General features: G+C 34.3%; 1 protein-coding gene across 2 annotated transcripts in view; it reads left to right on the top strand.

Moving 5' to 3' along the window:
• The window catches only part of Pla2g4a (phospholipase A2 group IVA), a 129,557-nt gene that overhangs the window by 20,481 nt on the left and 92,618 nt on the right, over window positions 1-16,458 (top strand). For both annotated transcript variants that reach the window (XM_015491688.2, XM_048809822.1), the window contains exon 2: window positions 4,819-4,918. In XM_015491688.2, the coding sequence (XP_015347174.1) occupies window positions 4,886-4,918 (33 nt within the window). In that variant the 5' untranslated portion in view covers window positions 4,819-4,885. The remainder of the gene's footprint in view (window positions 1-4,818; window positions 4,919-16,458) is intronic.

Genomic DNA, 16,458 nt, shown 5'->3' with positions numbered 1-16,458 from the left:
AGGTGGGTTATAGCTCTAAATGTGACACAGCATGAAACATTTGAAGAAAGGAAAGAAACCCAGCATGACTGTACCAGAAAGAAAAGGAGAGAGTTGAGTGGTGGGGTAAGGATGAGGAAGTAGATAGAAATCTAATCATGAAGTCTTTAGGCCTTTATTTTTCAAACTGTTGCGGGTGAGTCATGACATCAATTCAGTGGGCTGCTACCAGCATTTAAACAAATGAAATAGGAAAAAAAAAAAAAGAACAAGCAGTGTACATTGTTCTTAGTAAAAGTATCATATTAAACTTGTTTCCGTATTTAGCTTGTGTATGTGAATGTTTGTGTGTCATATTGTGATAGAAAAAGGTTATCCTGCTTTGGTTTACAGTAAATAGGTTTGAAAACATAGTTGGAGGCTGTGTAAAGATTTCCGACTTTCTACGATAGGAGTAGAAACTCATGGAACATGTTTTCATAGAACAGTAGGGTTCAGGATTCCCTCAACTGAAGACATTGATTCCATACAGCGTAGCAAGCACCACAGGAGTGTTAAGTATCATGCTAGGCTGTGCTTATTGCTGCCTGTAGATTACTTGTCAGATTTCTTGAAGGCAAGGGGTATGCCTTTCTCAGTGCTGCATTCCCAGCACCAGCACAGACTAGGTAACTTTGCAAAGACATATTGATTGAATGAATGAAAGATTTTTTTGGATAAAACTACTGTTTAGGAATTCAATGGCTATGGAATCCAGCAAATGCTCTTCTTCTATGCCACCGTCATTAGTACCATTTTTTTGTTGGCTGTTTTTATTGCGGTGCTATGTATCACACCCAGGACCTTGCACCTGCTAGACACAGTACCACTGAGCTACAATCCCCAGCCCATGCATTGTTTTTAACTCAAAAAACTCTGATGAGAACAATTACCATGGTCCTGTTTACTTCTTGAGGTTCCAGTATGAATGGTGTGAAGTCTGGAGTCTGCAGGGCCACAGAGTTTCATGATACATTTGGTTTGGGCTCATCATTTGTTCCCAAACACCTTACATAGTGCAAATTATATTCTGCATATTTGTTTGTTGGATGATAAATGCATCAGAATTTTCTCATTTTCCACAGTCACAACAATGATTACAATAGTACATTTTTCAAGTGACTCTATGACATTTTTATTAATCAGTCGCTGTGAATTTTGTCTTGAAGGAGAAAGTGATATGCATTAAGTATCTATTGATATCTTCCATTGTAATTAATTAATTAATTTGGTCCTTATTAATATTGAAGGTATAGTGCTATTCACCTTTACGGTAGAGTAACGTGGGTCACAGGATGTGAAATTACAATTAGATACCATTACCATATCGTCATTGTCAATAAATGCCATTGCTTCCATGAGGAAAGTGATGTGATTTTTCTCTGAGGTGTTGAATACCTGATAGCACTCTCCTGGCATAGCCTTTACAACAACATGGACGTTTCAACCTCTAGAATGGGAGGAATTACTACTACTGTAGCAGTTTAAAGGTCTCATGCTTTTGGGCACAGGAGCTTTGTGTGGCCTATCAGATGCTTGGGAAGAGGATTTATAATCAGAAATTAGTTAACTTCTGAGAGTAATGATATAAGGGAAATATGGATGGTTATAGTGAATCACATGATTTTTTTTATTGCACCACATGTAAGGCTGTATCCCACCAGCAACTCTAGAGTGTTAATTGTGTTCTGACTCAGGAACTGCTTAGACACACCTTGAGTTAATCAGCATAAAAACATTAGCTATAAAGGTAGATCAAGTCAGTGCTGATCATTTTAGTAAGATTAATAAGATTAACAGAAATAGCTCAAAAAATCCTGATAATCAGAAGTGCTAAATAGGATAATATTACCTGGTGTAGATATTTATTTCTTATATTACAAATATCAGAATCACAAATCACCTTATTGTAGTTTGGCCTGTATCTTTTTATACTGTTACTTCTTCAATTCAAAAAGTTGTTTCAAGAATATTTAGAGACCAATCAAAGGCACAGTATGATACAATAGTACATGAATAATCATGTTTGAATGTTGGCAATATGTAGATAATTAGGGAAAAATAATCAGAGGAAAAAGAGACAGTATTCCAGAGTAAGATGGTGCCATGCCTGGAATATGGGTTTTTTTCCTTCTGAAACCAAGGTTGGAGTTTAATCCCAATTATGAAAAATTAACAGGGTGGAAGTTTAATGTGATTATAGTGTACAGAGGTGTGGCCTTGGGCAGTGACTAGAATTAGATAAGATCATTAAGGTGGAGGCCTCATGATTGAATTCTGGTGGTTTTGTGAGAGAGACTGGAGAACACATACATGCTCCTGTGCATTTTCCTGAGATGCTATGTACTGCCACAGGACTTGGTCAGCAGGAAGACCATCAGCAGATGTGGGCCCTTGACCTTGGCCCCAAACTGTGAGCCAAAATAACTCTTGTCTTTATATGTTACCTAGTCTCAGGTATTTCATTATCATAGTGAAATGTTTTAATATAGATGGGGCGAGGAGTGAGTATGAACAAGCTTATGAATGCATAGAAAAGAACTTTACTTGGCTTGATTAAAATGTGTTAGCGTAACTGGGCTTGAAAATTATTTCTCTTAGTTGTATAAATGTAGTCTCCCATCGATTCATTCTCTTATTCTTTCATTTAGCATATCTGTGTAAAGTGTCCATCTGCACCTACATTGGGTCTAGGAATTTTACAATAAATAAAACACAAAAGCATCTGCCTTCATGGAGCTATTCTAATGAAGGAGAGAGAAGATATGGATTTTTAAAAATACAATAAAAACTGCAGTAGATGTTAGTAATAAAACAAGAAAAGTGAGGTTTCTGCCAATTTTAAATAATATGATCAGGGAAGGCTTCACTGGAAAGAAACCTGAAAATTCATGAAAATAATAGCCAAATCCAACAAAATAACAGAAAGAAAGGTGATAACTGAGTATCTTAGTCATCTTTGTGCTGCTGTACCCAGAATTGACTAGATAATGGGTAAAGAACGGAAATGTACTACTTGCAGTTCTGGATACTGGAAAGTCTTGATTTTACAAATTGATTTTAGATGCTGTATTCACTTTTAGTCTGATGAAAATGCATGTTGAAACATAAAATATAATGTCAGTATAAGAAGTGATTATTGTAAATAACAGTCTTACTTTAAAAGATGTCTTTTACTGATTAAAAATAATGATGACTAATAGGCCAAAATGAAGAAGAGGGGGTGTGTGTGTGTGTGTGTTTGTGTGTGTATGTGTGTGGTGCTGGAGATTGAACCCAGGGCCATTTTCATGTGAGGCAAGCACTCTACCAACTGAGCTGTATCCCCAGCCCAGGTATTCTTATTTTTGATAATTTTAAAATAGGAGACTGTGGGTCATTTTTACCTTTCTTTTTTATTTATTTATTTATTTTTTAGTATTCGGCGGACACAACATCTTTGTTTGTATGTGGTGCTGAGGATGGAACCCGGGCCGCATGCATGCCAGGCGAGCGCGCTACCGCTTGAGCCACATTCCCAGGCCTTACCTTTCTTATATTTCTGCTTCATAGATTTCACATTAAAAAATGATGAAGGGAATGAATTTAAAAAACCAATGGCATATGAGGAGAGCCTATTTTTGTTAAAAATGTCTCAAATTCTCTCTTTTCCATTTACTCTAAATATATGAAAATGTGTTGTAATAGCTTGGAATAATAGTAATGATTGTCCTTTATTCTTCATTTAGTTCAGCAGTTTGTTATTGAAACAATGAGCATGGAACACTTTTTATAATTTTTTTAAAAAGGTGATATTTTAAAAAGAAAGAGTGAGTCATGTGCGGTGGCGCCTGCCTGTAATCCCTGCCTCCATCTGAGTCAGGAGGATCACGAGTTCAAAGTTAGCCTCAGCAACTAAGTGAGACCCTGTCTCAAAATAAAAAGGCATGGAATGGTTAAGCATCCCTGGATTTAATCCCTGGTACCAAAATAAATAAATAAGTCGTTAAAATTTTAAAAGCAAATGTGTTTTATTCTGAAATAAAGATATTTCAGAATTTATACACTACATAAATAATAAAAATATTTAAATAGATGTTCCATATTAGATGTTACTTATAGAATGTTGCAGTGTGTGTGTGTGTGTGTGTTATTGTATAAAATTTCAGGGAAAAATTTTGTGATGAGATAACAAAGATGTTCTTTGACTAATTTTTATTTTAATTTAAATAATATGGAGTAATTGTGGAAGAAGAGAAAAGAAAGTACAAGAGAGTATTTCTCTAATAGAATATTTTCATATAACTGCTTCTAAAATAAACTGCTGCCTTATATATAATGAACAAACATTTTTTTAAAAAAATGTCATTACTAAAGTTCACATTCAACGTGAATGTGTATTTTAAATTCCTAACAAATAGCTAAGGTAAAAGAATCTTTATTTCTTATTGTGAATTTGTATAATGCTGACCAACTGAGAAAAGAAACCATTATAAGTGGCACCAAAATAATTTCAGTGTTTCGTAATTTTAATGAATTTCTCATAAACTACTTTGCAAATGAAAGCAAAAAAGCCCCTGTAGTTTCCTAATTTTACTCAGAATAAATTTGAACAAATAAATATGGAAATTAAATGCTACTTATCAAAATATATTCACTCTTTCCCTAAGTCATGTGTGTGTACTCATTCATATGCACAGTGGGAAATTCAATTCATCTGGTCCCCTTGGGTACACTTTTGAGACTCATCCTTATCATCATTTATATCTCCAAACTGCATCCAAGAGGAAGCTTACCAATAGTGATTGTTTATTTTTGTAGGCTTTGAAGAAGTTGGAGTGCCAAAGAAGACCTTTGAAGTGTGAAAATTCCTGTAACTGAAACCAAAATGTCTTTCATAGATCCTTACCAGCATATTATAGTAAGTAATTTACTATTTTTGTATTCTTTCAGGGAGAGGGGCTGATATATTTCCATGTCTGTGTATTGCTGGTGTTATTGATAAAGCAAAACTCTATAATAATTCTTTGAATTTTTAATTGAATTTATAAAATTAATGTATAATATTAATATAAAACAGGCTACAGTACATAATTAAACTAACACGTCTTTTTTTTTTTTAAATCACTGGAAGTTTCTAGAGAAGAGGGACTTAGGAGGAAAAATTACCAAAACATTTGTGATAATACTGAACTTCATGGAATAATTTTAAAAAATGAAGCTAAGCTAGCACTTAGCTATCATCAGATTGTAGAGTTCCATCCTTCACAAGACAGTGAAGAGAAGATTCACAGATTTTTGGGTTCAGGGCTATGTTTTGGTATGCATTTCTGGGACAATTAATTCCGTAAGCTTTCCCTTAGTCAGAAATGTTTAAACAAACTCTTCTATGGTTGGTTAGCTTTTAGTGAAGAGTTGAATAATTCAAATTTAATAATAGAATGTAATTTTCCAAACTCCATGGGAAATATGCATTCTTTTTTCTGATCAAAACCCAGAGATTTCCTTGCCAAATACAACAGATGAGACTCAGATTTATTGTGTTAGAAATGGGATTTATGAATATTAAGATAATCCACAGCCTCGTTTTTACTTAAAATGAAACAATGTCCTTTTATCCAACATCCTTCTCCACTTTCTATTTCCTTTCTTGCCCTGCCTGGATAGTGGGGTTAATGGGTTTCAATTCTATGTAGTGCTTTCTTCCCTTCTGCTCACAATCACTGGAAACTGGGCTCAGCCTTTCTTTTCATTGAAAGCTCTCATCAATTTATTCCTCAGTGCTAAATCAATGATTTCCCAGTTTCTCTCCCTGACTCAGCTGGTCATTCTTGTCTTGAGATTCTTCTCAGATTTCTTCTGTTCTTGTTTTCTTGCTGTTGATTACGTCTGTTTTCTTTTGCAAGTTTCTCTACTTAACTCTCTCTCCTTTTTCTTTTTCTTTTTTTAAATTGAGGTATTACATGTGTACTCCATCCATAAAACCATAACCCAGATAAAATATTCGTTATAAGTACTCTAGAAGGCTGGTTCATGTCTATTACAGTAAAAAACCTACCAAAGCAAACCAATATTTAATCTCTATTATCATGTTTTTCTTGTCTTTGACTTTTGTATAAATATCTGCATTCAACATCATCTGTGAGATTCACTAACATTGTCATGTGGCACAAAATTCCATACTTTCCCATTGTAATATACTGTTATATTATCAGAATATACCCCGAACTCTTTATCTAGTCTACTGATAACAATAATATCCTCACTGAATGGCAGTAGTAATTTGCTTTAAATAAAAACCATTATGTGTGGCTTGGTCTATTTCCTAATTGGTGTATTAGTCTGTTTGCACCAATACCAATCTTTCTTAATCTCTGTGCCTTTAAGATGTGTCTATATATGATGGTGTATACCCTCCAATTCTTTCTTCAAGATTACCATGGTTATTTTTACTCCTTGTTTTCATATACATTTTGGAGGCAGTTTGTCCATTTAAACACACACACACACACACACACACACACATGGCACAAACTGCTAGAATTTTAATTGGACCAAAATGATTTTATAAATCAATTAGAGAAGAGATGACAGTAATGATAATGAATCTTCCAATTCATTAATAACCTGTGAATCCAATCTGAAACAAAATAAATCACCTTAAATCATTCAGTAATATATTGTAATTTTTCAGTAAGAAATCTTGTATGTCTATGTGCTTATGAATCTATAAGCATATACATGGAGAGATTTATTTCTTGATACTTAATGTTTTAATGTAATTATAATGATATTTGAAAATTTTATTTTCCAGTTAGTTGCTTTTATATGGAAATGTAATTTATTTCTGTAGATCCAGTGACCTTACTGAATTTCTGTTAATTCTAACAGTTTCTTTGTACATGCTTTGGACTTTCAAATTAAACATGTCTATTATTGATGAATAATGTCAATTTTATTTTCTCTTTTTAAATTTTTTAAAATTTATTGGTTAGTTTTAGTTGCACATGATACTCAAATCCATTTTGAAATAATTATACAAGCATAGGATTTATCTTATTCTAGATAGGACCCTGTCTTGTGGATGTACATGATGGTGGGATTCACTGTGATATTTTCTTGTATGTACATAGGAAAATTATGTCAGAGTCATTCCACTGTCTTTTCATTTCCCTGTCTTTTCTTTTCTCTCCCTTCCCTCCATTCCCCGTTGTTTAATCTACTAAATTTCTATTCTCCCTGTCACCCCCTTTTGTGGGTTAATTTCCACATGTCAGAGAAAATATTCAACCTTTGGCTTTTGGGGACTGGCTTATTTCACTTAGCATGATAGTGTGCAGATCCATCCACTTACTGGCAAATGTCATAAAGTCATTCTTACTATGGCTGAGTGATATTTTCTTTTTAGAATCTTGAAATGGTTATTATTATATTGTAGATCATCTATTTTAAATTTAATCTATAAGTTTGGAAATGGTATTTCATAATTATTCAGTTCAAATATTTTCTTTCACTGTAATTTATTCTTAGACATGATTATATAGACATGTACTTTTTAGTTTTCAAACACTTGATAATTTTTTACTTGCCTTTGTTATTGGTGTATAATTCCATTGTATTCAGAAAGATACTCCATAAATTTTTTTGTTTTTTAATATGTTTATATGTGGTTTGGCCTAATATGTTATCTATGTTGATAAATATTTAATGTGCAAAATTATATTCCATATTTAACTTTTGTTTTTCAAATTTTGAAGTTATATTACATTCTCTAATTAGCTTATGTATCCTTTTACTTTGAACTTGTATATTTTCCTTGTATTTAAAGCACAAATCTTATAAAAAGCATACAATCAGTATTTCTTTAAAAAAAAATACTATGAGGTAATCTTTGTTTTCTTAAACATCTTAATTTCCTTTCACAGTTATGGATTTCTGTAGATGAATGGAAAAATTAAGGTAGTTTTAAAACTGCTTTCCATATTGTTTTTATATCTTATATATAGATTAATTGCTTCTTATTCTATCACCTTAAGGGAGATAAGTAGTTTCTATAGCTGTCAGAGAATTTAATATAAATGTAAATCCTCAAACTTTAACATGGAAACTGGCCTTCAAAACTGAGAAGGAAGAAGAAAGATAGGTAAAGTTCTGTGACCTGAAGCTTGAGATAAGACCAATAACAATTTCCAATCCTAATATCTGGACTTTCAATTCATTCTATATCTATATATATATTTCAATTTTTAATTGAGTGCTTATTACCATTTATTGAATACCAATCCATGTCAATAAGCACTGTGTATACAAAGAAACTCCAACAAAGTTCTTGATTAGTATGAGCCCATCTCTAGCAGAAAAGATGAACAATTTGTTTATAATTACAACAATTTTTAGTAAGGACTCTAGTAAGATACAATGAAGATTACTCTCGTAACATACAACAGGATAATTAATGTAAGTGACTTATAACCATAACCTGAAGATTTAGTAGGAGTTAGGAAAAGCATGTGTGAAGCAGTCTGGAGGTAAGAACGTGCATGATTAAAAAAAATGAAAGATATTTAGTATAGTTAAAGCATAGCAGTTTTCAAAGAACATTATTACTTTGAATGAACTTCAGTCCTCTACCTGGCCTAATGAGGCCTTATAACTGAATGCTGTACCACCCCTGCACATCTCTTATTGGATATCTTTGAACTGACCATTTGGTCCTTCTTTGAGTATGAAGCCTATGCTTAGTATGTGTTTAAAAATCAAACTGCAGATGATATTTTAAGGCTCAGTACTAGCATCTTTTCCTGCAAATTTTATTAACTTAGACCATAGTAATCACCTATGTGGCATATTAATATGATGAAATGTGCAAACCTCACAAATCTGTATCACATTTTTCTTTATTTTCTCCAACACTGGAGGTAGGCATTCAAGTAGTATTCTAATCTTTATCCTTTTTGAAAAAATAAAAAGGATCCTGTGAGCTGCACGGCTTTCTTCAGTCGTCTTGTTCTTACTCTGTGTACATCAAAACAAAACAAAACTGTGTGCATGTTTAGGTATAAATTATTTTAATAAAAAAATAATGCCCTGCTCTGGTTTTCACAGAAAGATTTTTTTCAAAATATGTAAGTGAACACATTCAACATGAAACAGTATTCGTAACGATTGGAGAGATGGGGGAAAATCAAGCCAGCTGGCTTGTAATGAGCATTTGGTGGCAGGCAGGCCAGCACCCTTTGGCAGCCTCAAGGCACAAAAGATTGGACTTATTGTCACCATAACTGTGATGCAGGGACATGTTGAAGAATCCTGGGGGCTGAGGTCGCAGTTTGCAGCCAGCAAGCTCTCTAGTTTCCAATGGTGCTAACTTTTAAGAAGGAGTGATAAGAATGTGATACAATTTAATTCCTATTTGTCTAGAGTTGTCTTGAGGTGCTTTCCAACTTTAAAGATACTTGTGCCTTTTTATTTTTTTCTTGGACCAGGGAGTCATCAACTTTATATGGAAGAGATCAATTATAAAAGATTTATGAAAATTTCCATCTTTTTACTCTGAAAATATGAGTCATGTCCTTGGGATGAAAAAATCCACACCTCTTCCAACAACCTATTAGCAATAGAGAGCCACAGCCCACATCCACAGAAACTGAGGTTGTCTTCGTGTTAGAGACAGTCAACCCCATGTGGAAGGTCCTTTAAAAACACCATTGCAGAATGACTGGAAGTAGAAAAGTATTATTCCAGATTATTACAGTAACATAGGAAAAAAACACCACCACTGGATAAGTAATCAAAGAACTAGTGTTCCAGTGCCCCTTCTTGTCTGACCAGTTACGTGCTCATGAGCACTTGGACTCTGCTACATTTGGAAAACAGGGTATGAGTAGTACCTCATATGTCTGCCTCACAGGGCCTTTATAAATAGTAACTGGATATTTGCACAAGATTATTTTTTTGAGACAAAAAAAAAAAGTAAGGTATTTCCAGGGAAGTCAGAAAGTAAGATGCTGCTACTGGGAACTCATACATGTAAGGGTCACTAACTAATTACTGCAGAAATACAGCACTGTCCACAAATAATAATGAGTTTTATGATGAACAGTTTGTTTTCTGTGAACACTAATAAATCTAGAAAGTGAGGAAGAGGAAGGCTCGTGTATTTGTCAGGGTTCTCTGGAAAACAAAAGCAAAAGGAGGCATTAATTAATTAGTCAGGAGGGTTTGCCTCACATGACTGTGGAGGCCGAGCAGTCACATGACCTACCTTCTCTAGCTGAAGACCCAGGCAAGCTGGTGATGTAATTCATTCCTTGGCTGAGAATCAGGGAAGCGGATGGTGTAAACCCCAAGTGAAGAACTGAAAAGATGAAATGAATTGTCCCAGTTCAAAGGATAAAATAGGGAAAAGGGGGTGAATTTTTCTTTCCTGTCTTTTGTTCTACCCAGGTCCCCTCAACAGATTGGGGAGGGGCACCGGGGAGGGTAGTCCACTTTACCTGATCTACCAATTCAAATGCTGATCATCCGCAAGAAATGCTAATCATTCTTACCCAGGAAAAATGTTTAATCTGGGCACCCTCCAGTCTACTCAGATTGGTGCACAAAATTTATCATCGTGGCTGCTGATTAGTCCGTTCCTATCCTTTTCTTTGATACCAGACCTGCCTTTCCACAAGCCTCTCTTTGGAAACAAAAGTACACAAAGTAATATTTATATTCCTGCTTCTTTATCACAGGACATAGATCGGAAATCCCTAGGTCAACAAATTTATTTTTCAGTTCTTAAATTTCTATTTGGTTCTTTTAAAAATCTTCCCAGCCATTTTTTAAATAGTCATCTTCCAATGCGGTTTTCACTTCCTTGAACATTGTAGTGTGGTATAGTTGTTCTATCATTGGATCTGTTTTTATGCCTGTTAGTAGTTGTGCTGCTTTGTGGTCTTGAAGTAAGGTTCCTGGGGAAGCTAGCAGTTTGGAACACTTTAAATCCTAGTTGCAGGTTGGTTGTTTCTGGGTAACCTGTATTACACAAAAATGGGCTGCCAATTTAAATATATGTATATATGTATATATATAATTTAGTGAGATATATATATCTCACTAAATTTGGCTGGTTAATCATATGATGTAGGTTGGGGAGTTTTTTATTATAATTTTAAATTAATACTTACTAATTGTACATATAATGGGATTCCATGTGGTGTTTCCCTACCTGCGTACATACAACAGGTATTGATCATATCCAACCATCCTTCTTCCATTGAAGTCATCAGTGTAGTGACATCTTACAACTGAATGAACATGGCATATCATTTAGACCAATTATTCTAAACTGAATAAGTGTGACTGCTCCCCCAAATGTCTTTAAGAATGTGTGAGAAAATCTTTCAAATGTGTGTGCTGCTTTATGTGTTCTAATGAGCTCCCTCAGGGAGTGAAGCTATACCTGTCCTTCACTATCTTCTCTCAACCATGATTCTTCCTGGAAGAACACAGAGCCTACTGCTCTCAGAGAAGAGTCTACACTGTAATTTCAGTTTAGGTACTCAAAATTTGGGTGACTGTTTTATTTTAGGTATCTTGAGGATATTACAGTTACTATAAACTCATGGTGAATATGTCATTAAATGAGTATTTTAGACCCAAGCTGACACCATCAAATATTTGATGCACTGATTCTCATTGATAGAGCAGTCTCTGTAATCTTGATTAAAGTCGGACTTGAAATTCTTATTGCTTTTAGAGTATACTCTATATTTACTTGTATGTGTATTACTAAATTTGATGTGCATACCTATTGCACAAGTTGACAAATTTCTTGCTCCTGGGGGAGATGAATCTCAAGTCATATTTCTGATGATGATTTTTCTTTTAATAATGTCTGCTAGAGCTGACAAATTCTGCTGCCTAATTAGGTGTTTTGGACATCACTTTGGGATAATTTGTCAACCCATGTAGCTGACCCATGACTGAGAGCACATAAGGCATTGGTAGCAATGGAGACTATAAATAGACCATATTGATGATTCTTAAAAAGAAGTGAGAAAACAAGAGCAGGATGCCTGTGCTTTTTACTTGTATCAGAGTGAAACTCCACACAAGGAAGTAAAACTGAAAAATAAGTAAACAAAAAAAAAACCAAAAAAACACCATGATTTTGGGATAACATCAATGCATTTTAAAGCATTTCTGAAATCTGTTTGCATTGCCTGTTGCTGAGGTTGCCTGTAGTGATCACTATCTCTGGAGTTAGTAATAATATGCTGTAGGCCTTGTGTTAGTTTTCGTTTGGGTTTGGAATGGTAATTGAGTAGAGAAAAAATAATTTTACACACAGAACCTATCTTCTTTCCAACCAGATTATTTTGTGATCGTTTCTTTGGGGTTTGGAACAATAGAATTTTAACCATTGGAAAGTCATCACGTGGGTTGGTAAGAATTGCTTCTCTTTTTCAGGGCCTCGTCATTTTAGTTGCAGATATCAATGCAATTTCTCCAGAATGAACTTAATACAGTAGGTGTTTTCCTAATGTGTGGGAAATTGTAATTGTGAAAAGAAAAAGTGAAAATGTCTTGAGTTTCACTCTGAAAAAGATTATGGATGAAGTCAGATTCTCAAAGTAAGGTAACACCTTCCTTATGCAGTCCTTCCTCTTGGTGACTGAGTCAGTGGATTGATCTTAGATTTTTATATCTCAATAGAAATGTGGCATTTCCCCTGCTAACTACCGTCTTGCAGTGTCTTGAGTCACTGGTTTCTCCTGGGGAGCACTGGTTGTGGATTCAATATCATTTCAACCAAAAATGTCCTATTCAAGTCAGAACCTAGCCCAGTCTGAAATAGTTTGAAATGATATGCAATATTGGCCTCAGGAAATATGGAAAAGCATTCTCAAAAGATTATTTTTATTTATTGAAACAACACCTTTCTCTAAGAATGTGTACTGAACTCACTTTATGGGTACACTCTTATTAATCCTTTCAGTTCTCAGAAAGAGATGGTCAGAGGTTTTGACATTCCTGTTCTGAAAATAATTTAGAGGGGATCTGAAGACTTCTGATTTTTCCAAAATTAACTTTTAAAAACCAATACAGTGGTAAATGTATGCTTATATTCTGTGAATAGTATAAAAGCATTTCATCTCACAGGATAAGAGTATTTCATTTATTATAGTCAAGTATTAATCATAGTATAAGAGCATTTCATTTATTATAGTTCAGACAGAATCAAGGCTGATACAAAGGAACACAGATTAGAAAGAGCTGAATGGGTAAAATAAGGCCAATTACTAGATCATTAGCTAGATCAACTACAGATATCACATACAAACTAGATTGTAACTATCTATGTCACTTAAATAAATAGAAGCAGTTATTATTACTATTAAAACTATTGGTGTTGGTTTTATTATTCTCTGTGAAACTAAAGGGATGTAAGGAGGACAACAAGATTGGAATCTAATAAAATTTTACCACTTATGATCAATCCATGGGTTACTGGGAAATCACCTAGATTCTTAGAATCTCACTTTACTGATCTACAAAATATAAATAGTACACAATATTTTTATTTAAAATAATACTTGTTATCTATGATAACAATCATTATTATTTACAATAATTATTATAAGAGGGATGTTGGAAATATTAAATGATAATTGACATCTAGTAGAATAATAACATCTTTCTGTATGCTATTTATAATATCTGACATATGAGTATGCTTGTAGCAATCTCAAAACCAATCTATTAAATAATAATAGGTAAAAGTATTGCACATAATTTTTATGTTACAAGGGAGTTTTAGTCATTTGAAACTCATGTAGTGTTAGAAGAAGTTCTAAGATATAGAGAAAGAGCACAGATGTTGGGGGGAACAAAATTTTACATATGTGTGTGTATGCAGAGAGAGAGAGGGCAGGGAGAGTGTTACTATTGAGACTGTCTCTTTAGTGGAGAAAGCTAACCCCTAAGTTGGTTTTCAAAGGCATTTTCTATCTTATTTCAAGCCCAGGTATCATTTGTCTAAATTTATCCATTTGTTTTTCTTGTGGATATTCAGTTGTTATAGCATCATTTGTTAAAATGAGTTTTTTCTTTTTTTTTGGGGGGGGGAGCAGGTACTGGGGATTGAACTCAGGGGCACTTGGCCACTGAGCCACATCCCCAGTCTGATATTGTGGTTTATTTAGAGACAGTGTCTCACTGAGTTGCTTAGTGCCTCACCATGCTGAGGCTGGCTTTGAACTCGCGATCCTCCTGCCTCCACCTCTTGAGCCACTGGGATTATAGGCATGTACCCCTGCGCCCAGCTCACTTTTTTCTTTTCATTTTGTTGCTTTTGTTTTATGACAAAGATTAGTTAACTATATTTTTGTGAGCCTATTTCTGGATGCTGTATTTTCTCCCATTGATTTGTTTGTCTATTCTTTCACTAGCACTCCACTGCCAATGGTTACTGAAGCTTTATTGTAGTCTCAAAGTCAGGTAGTGTCAGTAGTTCAGCTTTCTTCTCCTTAAACATAGTGTATGCTATTCTAGGTCTTATGCCCTTCTATGTAAGTTTTAGAATCAATTTATCATTCCTCCAAAATAATTTGCAATGATTTTGATTGGAACTGTGTTGATTCTATATATCAAGTTGTTTATAGCATGACATCTTGACAATATCCAGTCTTCCTATCCATGAACATTTATTAGTTCCTGTCTGATTTCTTTTATTACAAGTTTTGTAGTTTTTCTCATATAGATCTTATACTTACTTTGTTAGATTTATAATTTAGTATTCTAGTCCTGGGGGGTGCTAATATTAATGGGATTATGTTTAAAATCCACTTGTTTATTGCTGGGTATATAAGAAAATGATTGACTTTTTATATTAACTTTATGGCCTGCAAAATTGCTATAATTACTTATTAGTTCCAGGATTTTTAAAAAAATAGCTTTTCTTGCATTTTCTGCATAGATAATCATGTAATCTGTGAACAATGACAGTTTTCCCTTCTTTCCTAATCTGTATACCTTTTGTTTCTTTTCTTTTCTGTCTTATTGCATGAGCTAAGGCTTCTAGTACCATGTTGAAAAGGAGTGATGAGAGGGAACATCCTTTCCTTGTTCCTGATCTTTGCAGGAAAGCTTCTAATTTCATATCATTAAGTATGATATTAATTATTGTATGTTTTTATAAAAAATATTTTTAATTGTAGATGGATGCCGCAGTCTGGCTGGGCACAAATAACCGAGACGCCACAAAGCCTTGTAGGTTCAAACAGCAACTCTTTATTCCGGAACTCTCACCTGCACTCTACACACACTTCCCGGGAACACACTCCCTCCTCCCTCCACCGGGCTCCGAGTGCCAATTCTCACGGAACCCGGTGAGAACTCAAAGGGAACTCCAAAGTGCCCGAGGCAGCAGGACCCGCCTTAATCCCGGAGCTGCCCTATTCCCAGAGCAGGGTCACTTTTCAACCATTCCCTCTGGCAAAATGCCAGGCGTCATTCCGACTTAACTGTGGCTCTCAACAGATGGATACAATATCTTTATTTTATTTATTTACTTCCATGTGGTACTGAGTCTCAAACCCAGTGCCTCACATGTGCTAAGCAAGTGCTCTACCACTGAGCCACAACTGCAGCCCCATATTGTATGCTTTTTGAAGATGTTCTTTATCAAATTGAGGAAGTTTTCTTCTATCTTAGCTTGCTTAAAGTTTTTTTTTTTTTTAAATCTTGAATCAAGGTTGAATTTTGTCAAATGCTTTTTATTGGTCTAGAAGTGTGATCATGCAATTTTTCTTTTTCTGTCTTGTTGCTATGAGAGGTTATATTATTTGCCTTTCAAATATTGAACAAGCCTTGCATATTTGGTATAAATTCCACTTGACCTTGGTGTACAATTCTTTTAATACATTGTTTGATTCAATTCACTAACATTTTTAGTAGTTTTGCATCTACGCTTACAAGAAATATTAGTCTGTAATTTTATTTTCTTATAATGCCTTTGAATGGTTTTGGAATTAAGGTAATGCTGCCCTTCTACAATTAATTAAAAGCTATTCCCTCTCCTTCTTCTTTCTGGAAGACACTATAGGGAGTTGAGGGAATTTTTCCTTAAATGTTTCATAGAATTCACCAGTGAACTCAGGTGGATCTGATATTTCCTGGTTTGGAAAGTTATTAATTTAATTTCATTAATGTTAAACAGCCTATTCAGATGACCTGTTTATTTTGTGTGAGTTTTGGTTGATTGTCTCCCCCAAGGAATTTTTTCATTTTATCTAGGTTATCAAATCTGTGAGCATAGAGTTGTTCCTAGTATTCCTTTTATTATGTTTTTAATACCCATAGGATCTATAGCGATGGCCTCTATTTCTTTTATTTTTATTTATACATTTAAAATTTTTTTTTCTATTTCATTTCTGAAATTAGTAAATTGTTCCTCCCCCCTCCCCCTTCCCC

Source organism: Marmota marmota, unplaced genomic scaffold (assembly GCF_001458135.2).
Source record: "Marmota marmota marmota unplaced genomic scaffold, marMar, whole genome shotgun sequence".
Lineage (NCBI taxonomy): Eukaryota > Metazoa > Chordata > Mammalia > Rodentia > Sciuridae > Marmota > Marmota marmota.
The sequence above is the reverse complement of the archived record's forward strand: the minus strand, read 5'-3'. Positions and strand labels throughout refer to the sequence as shown.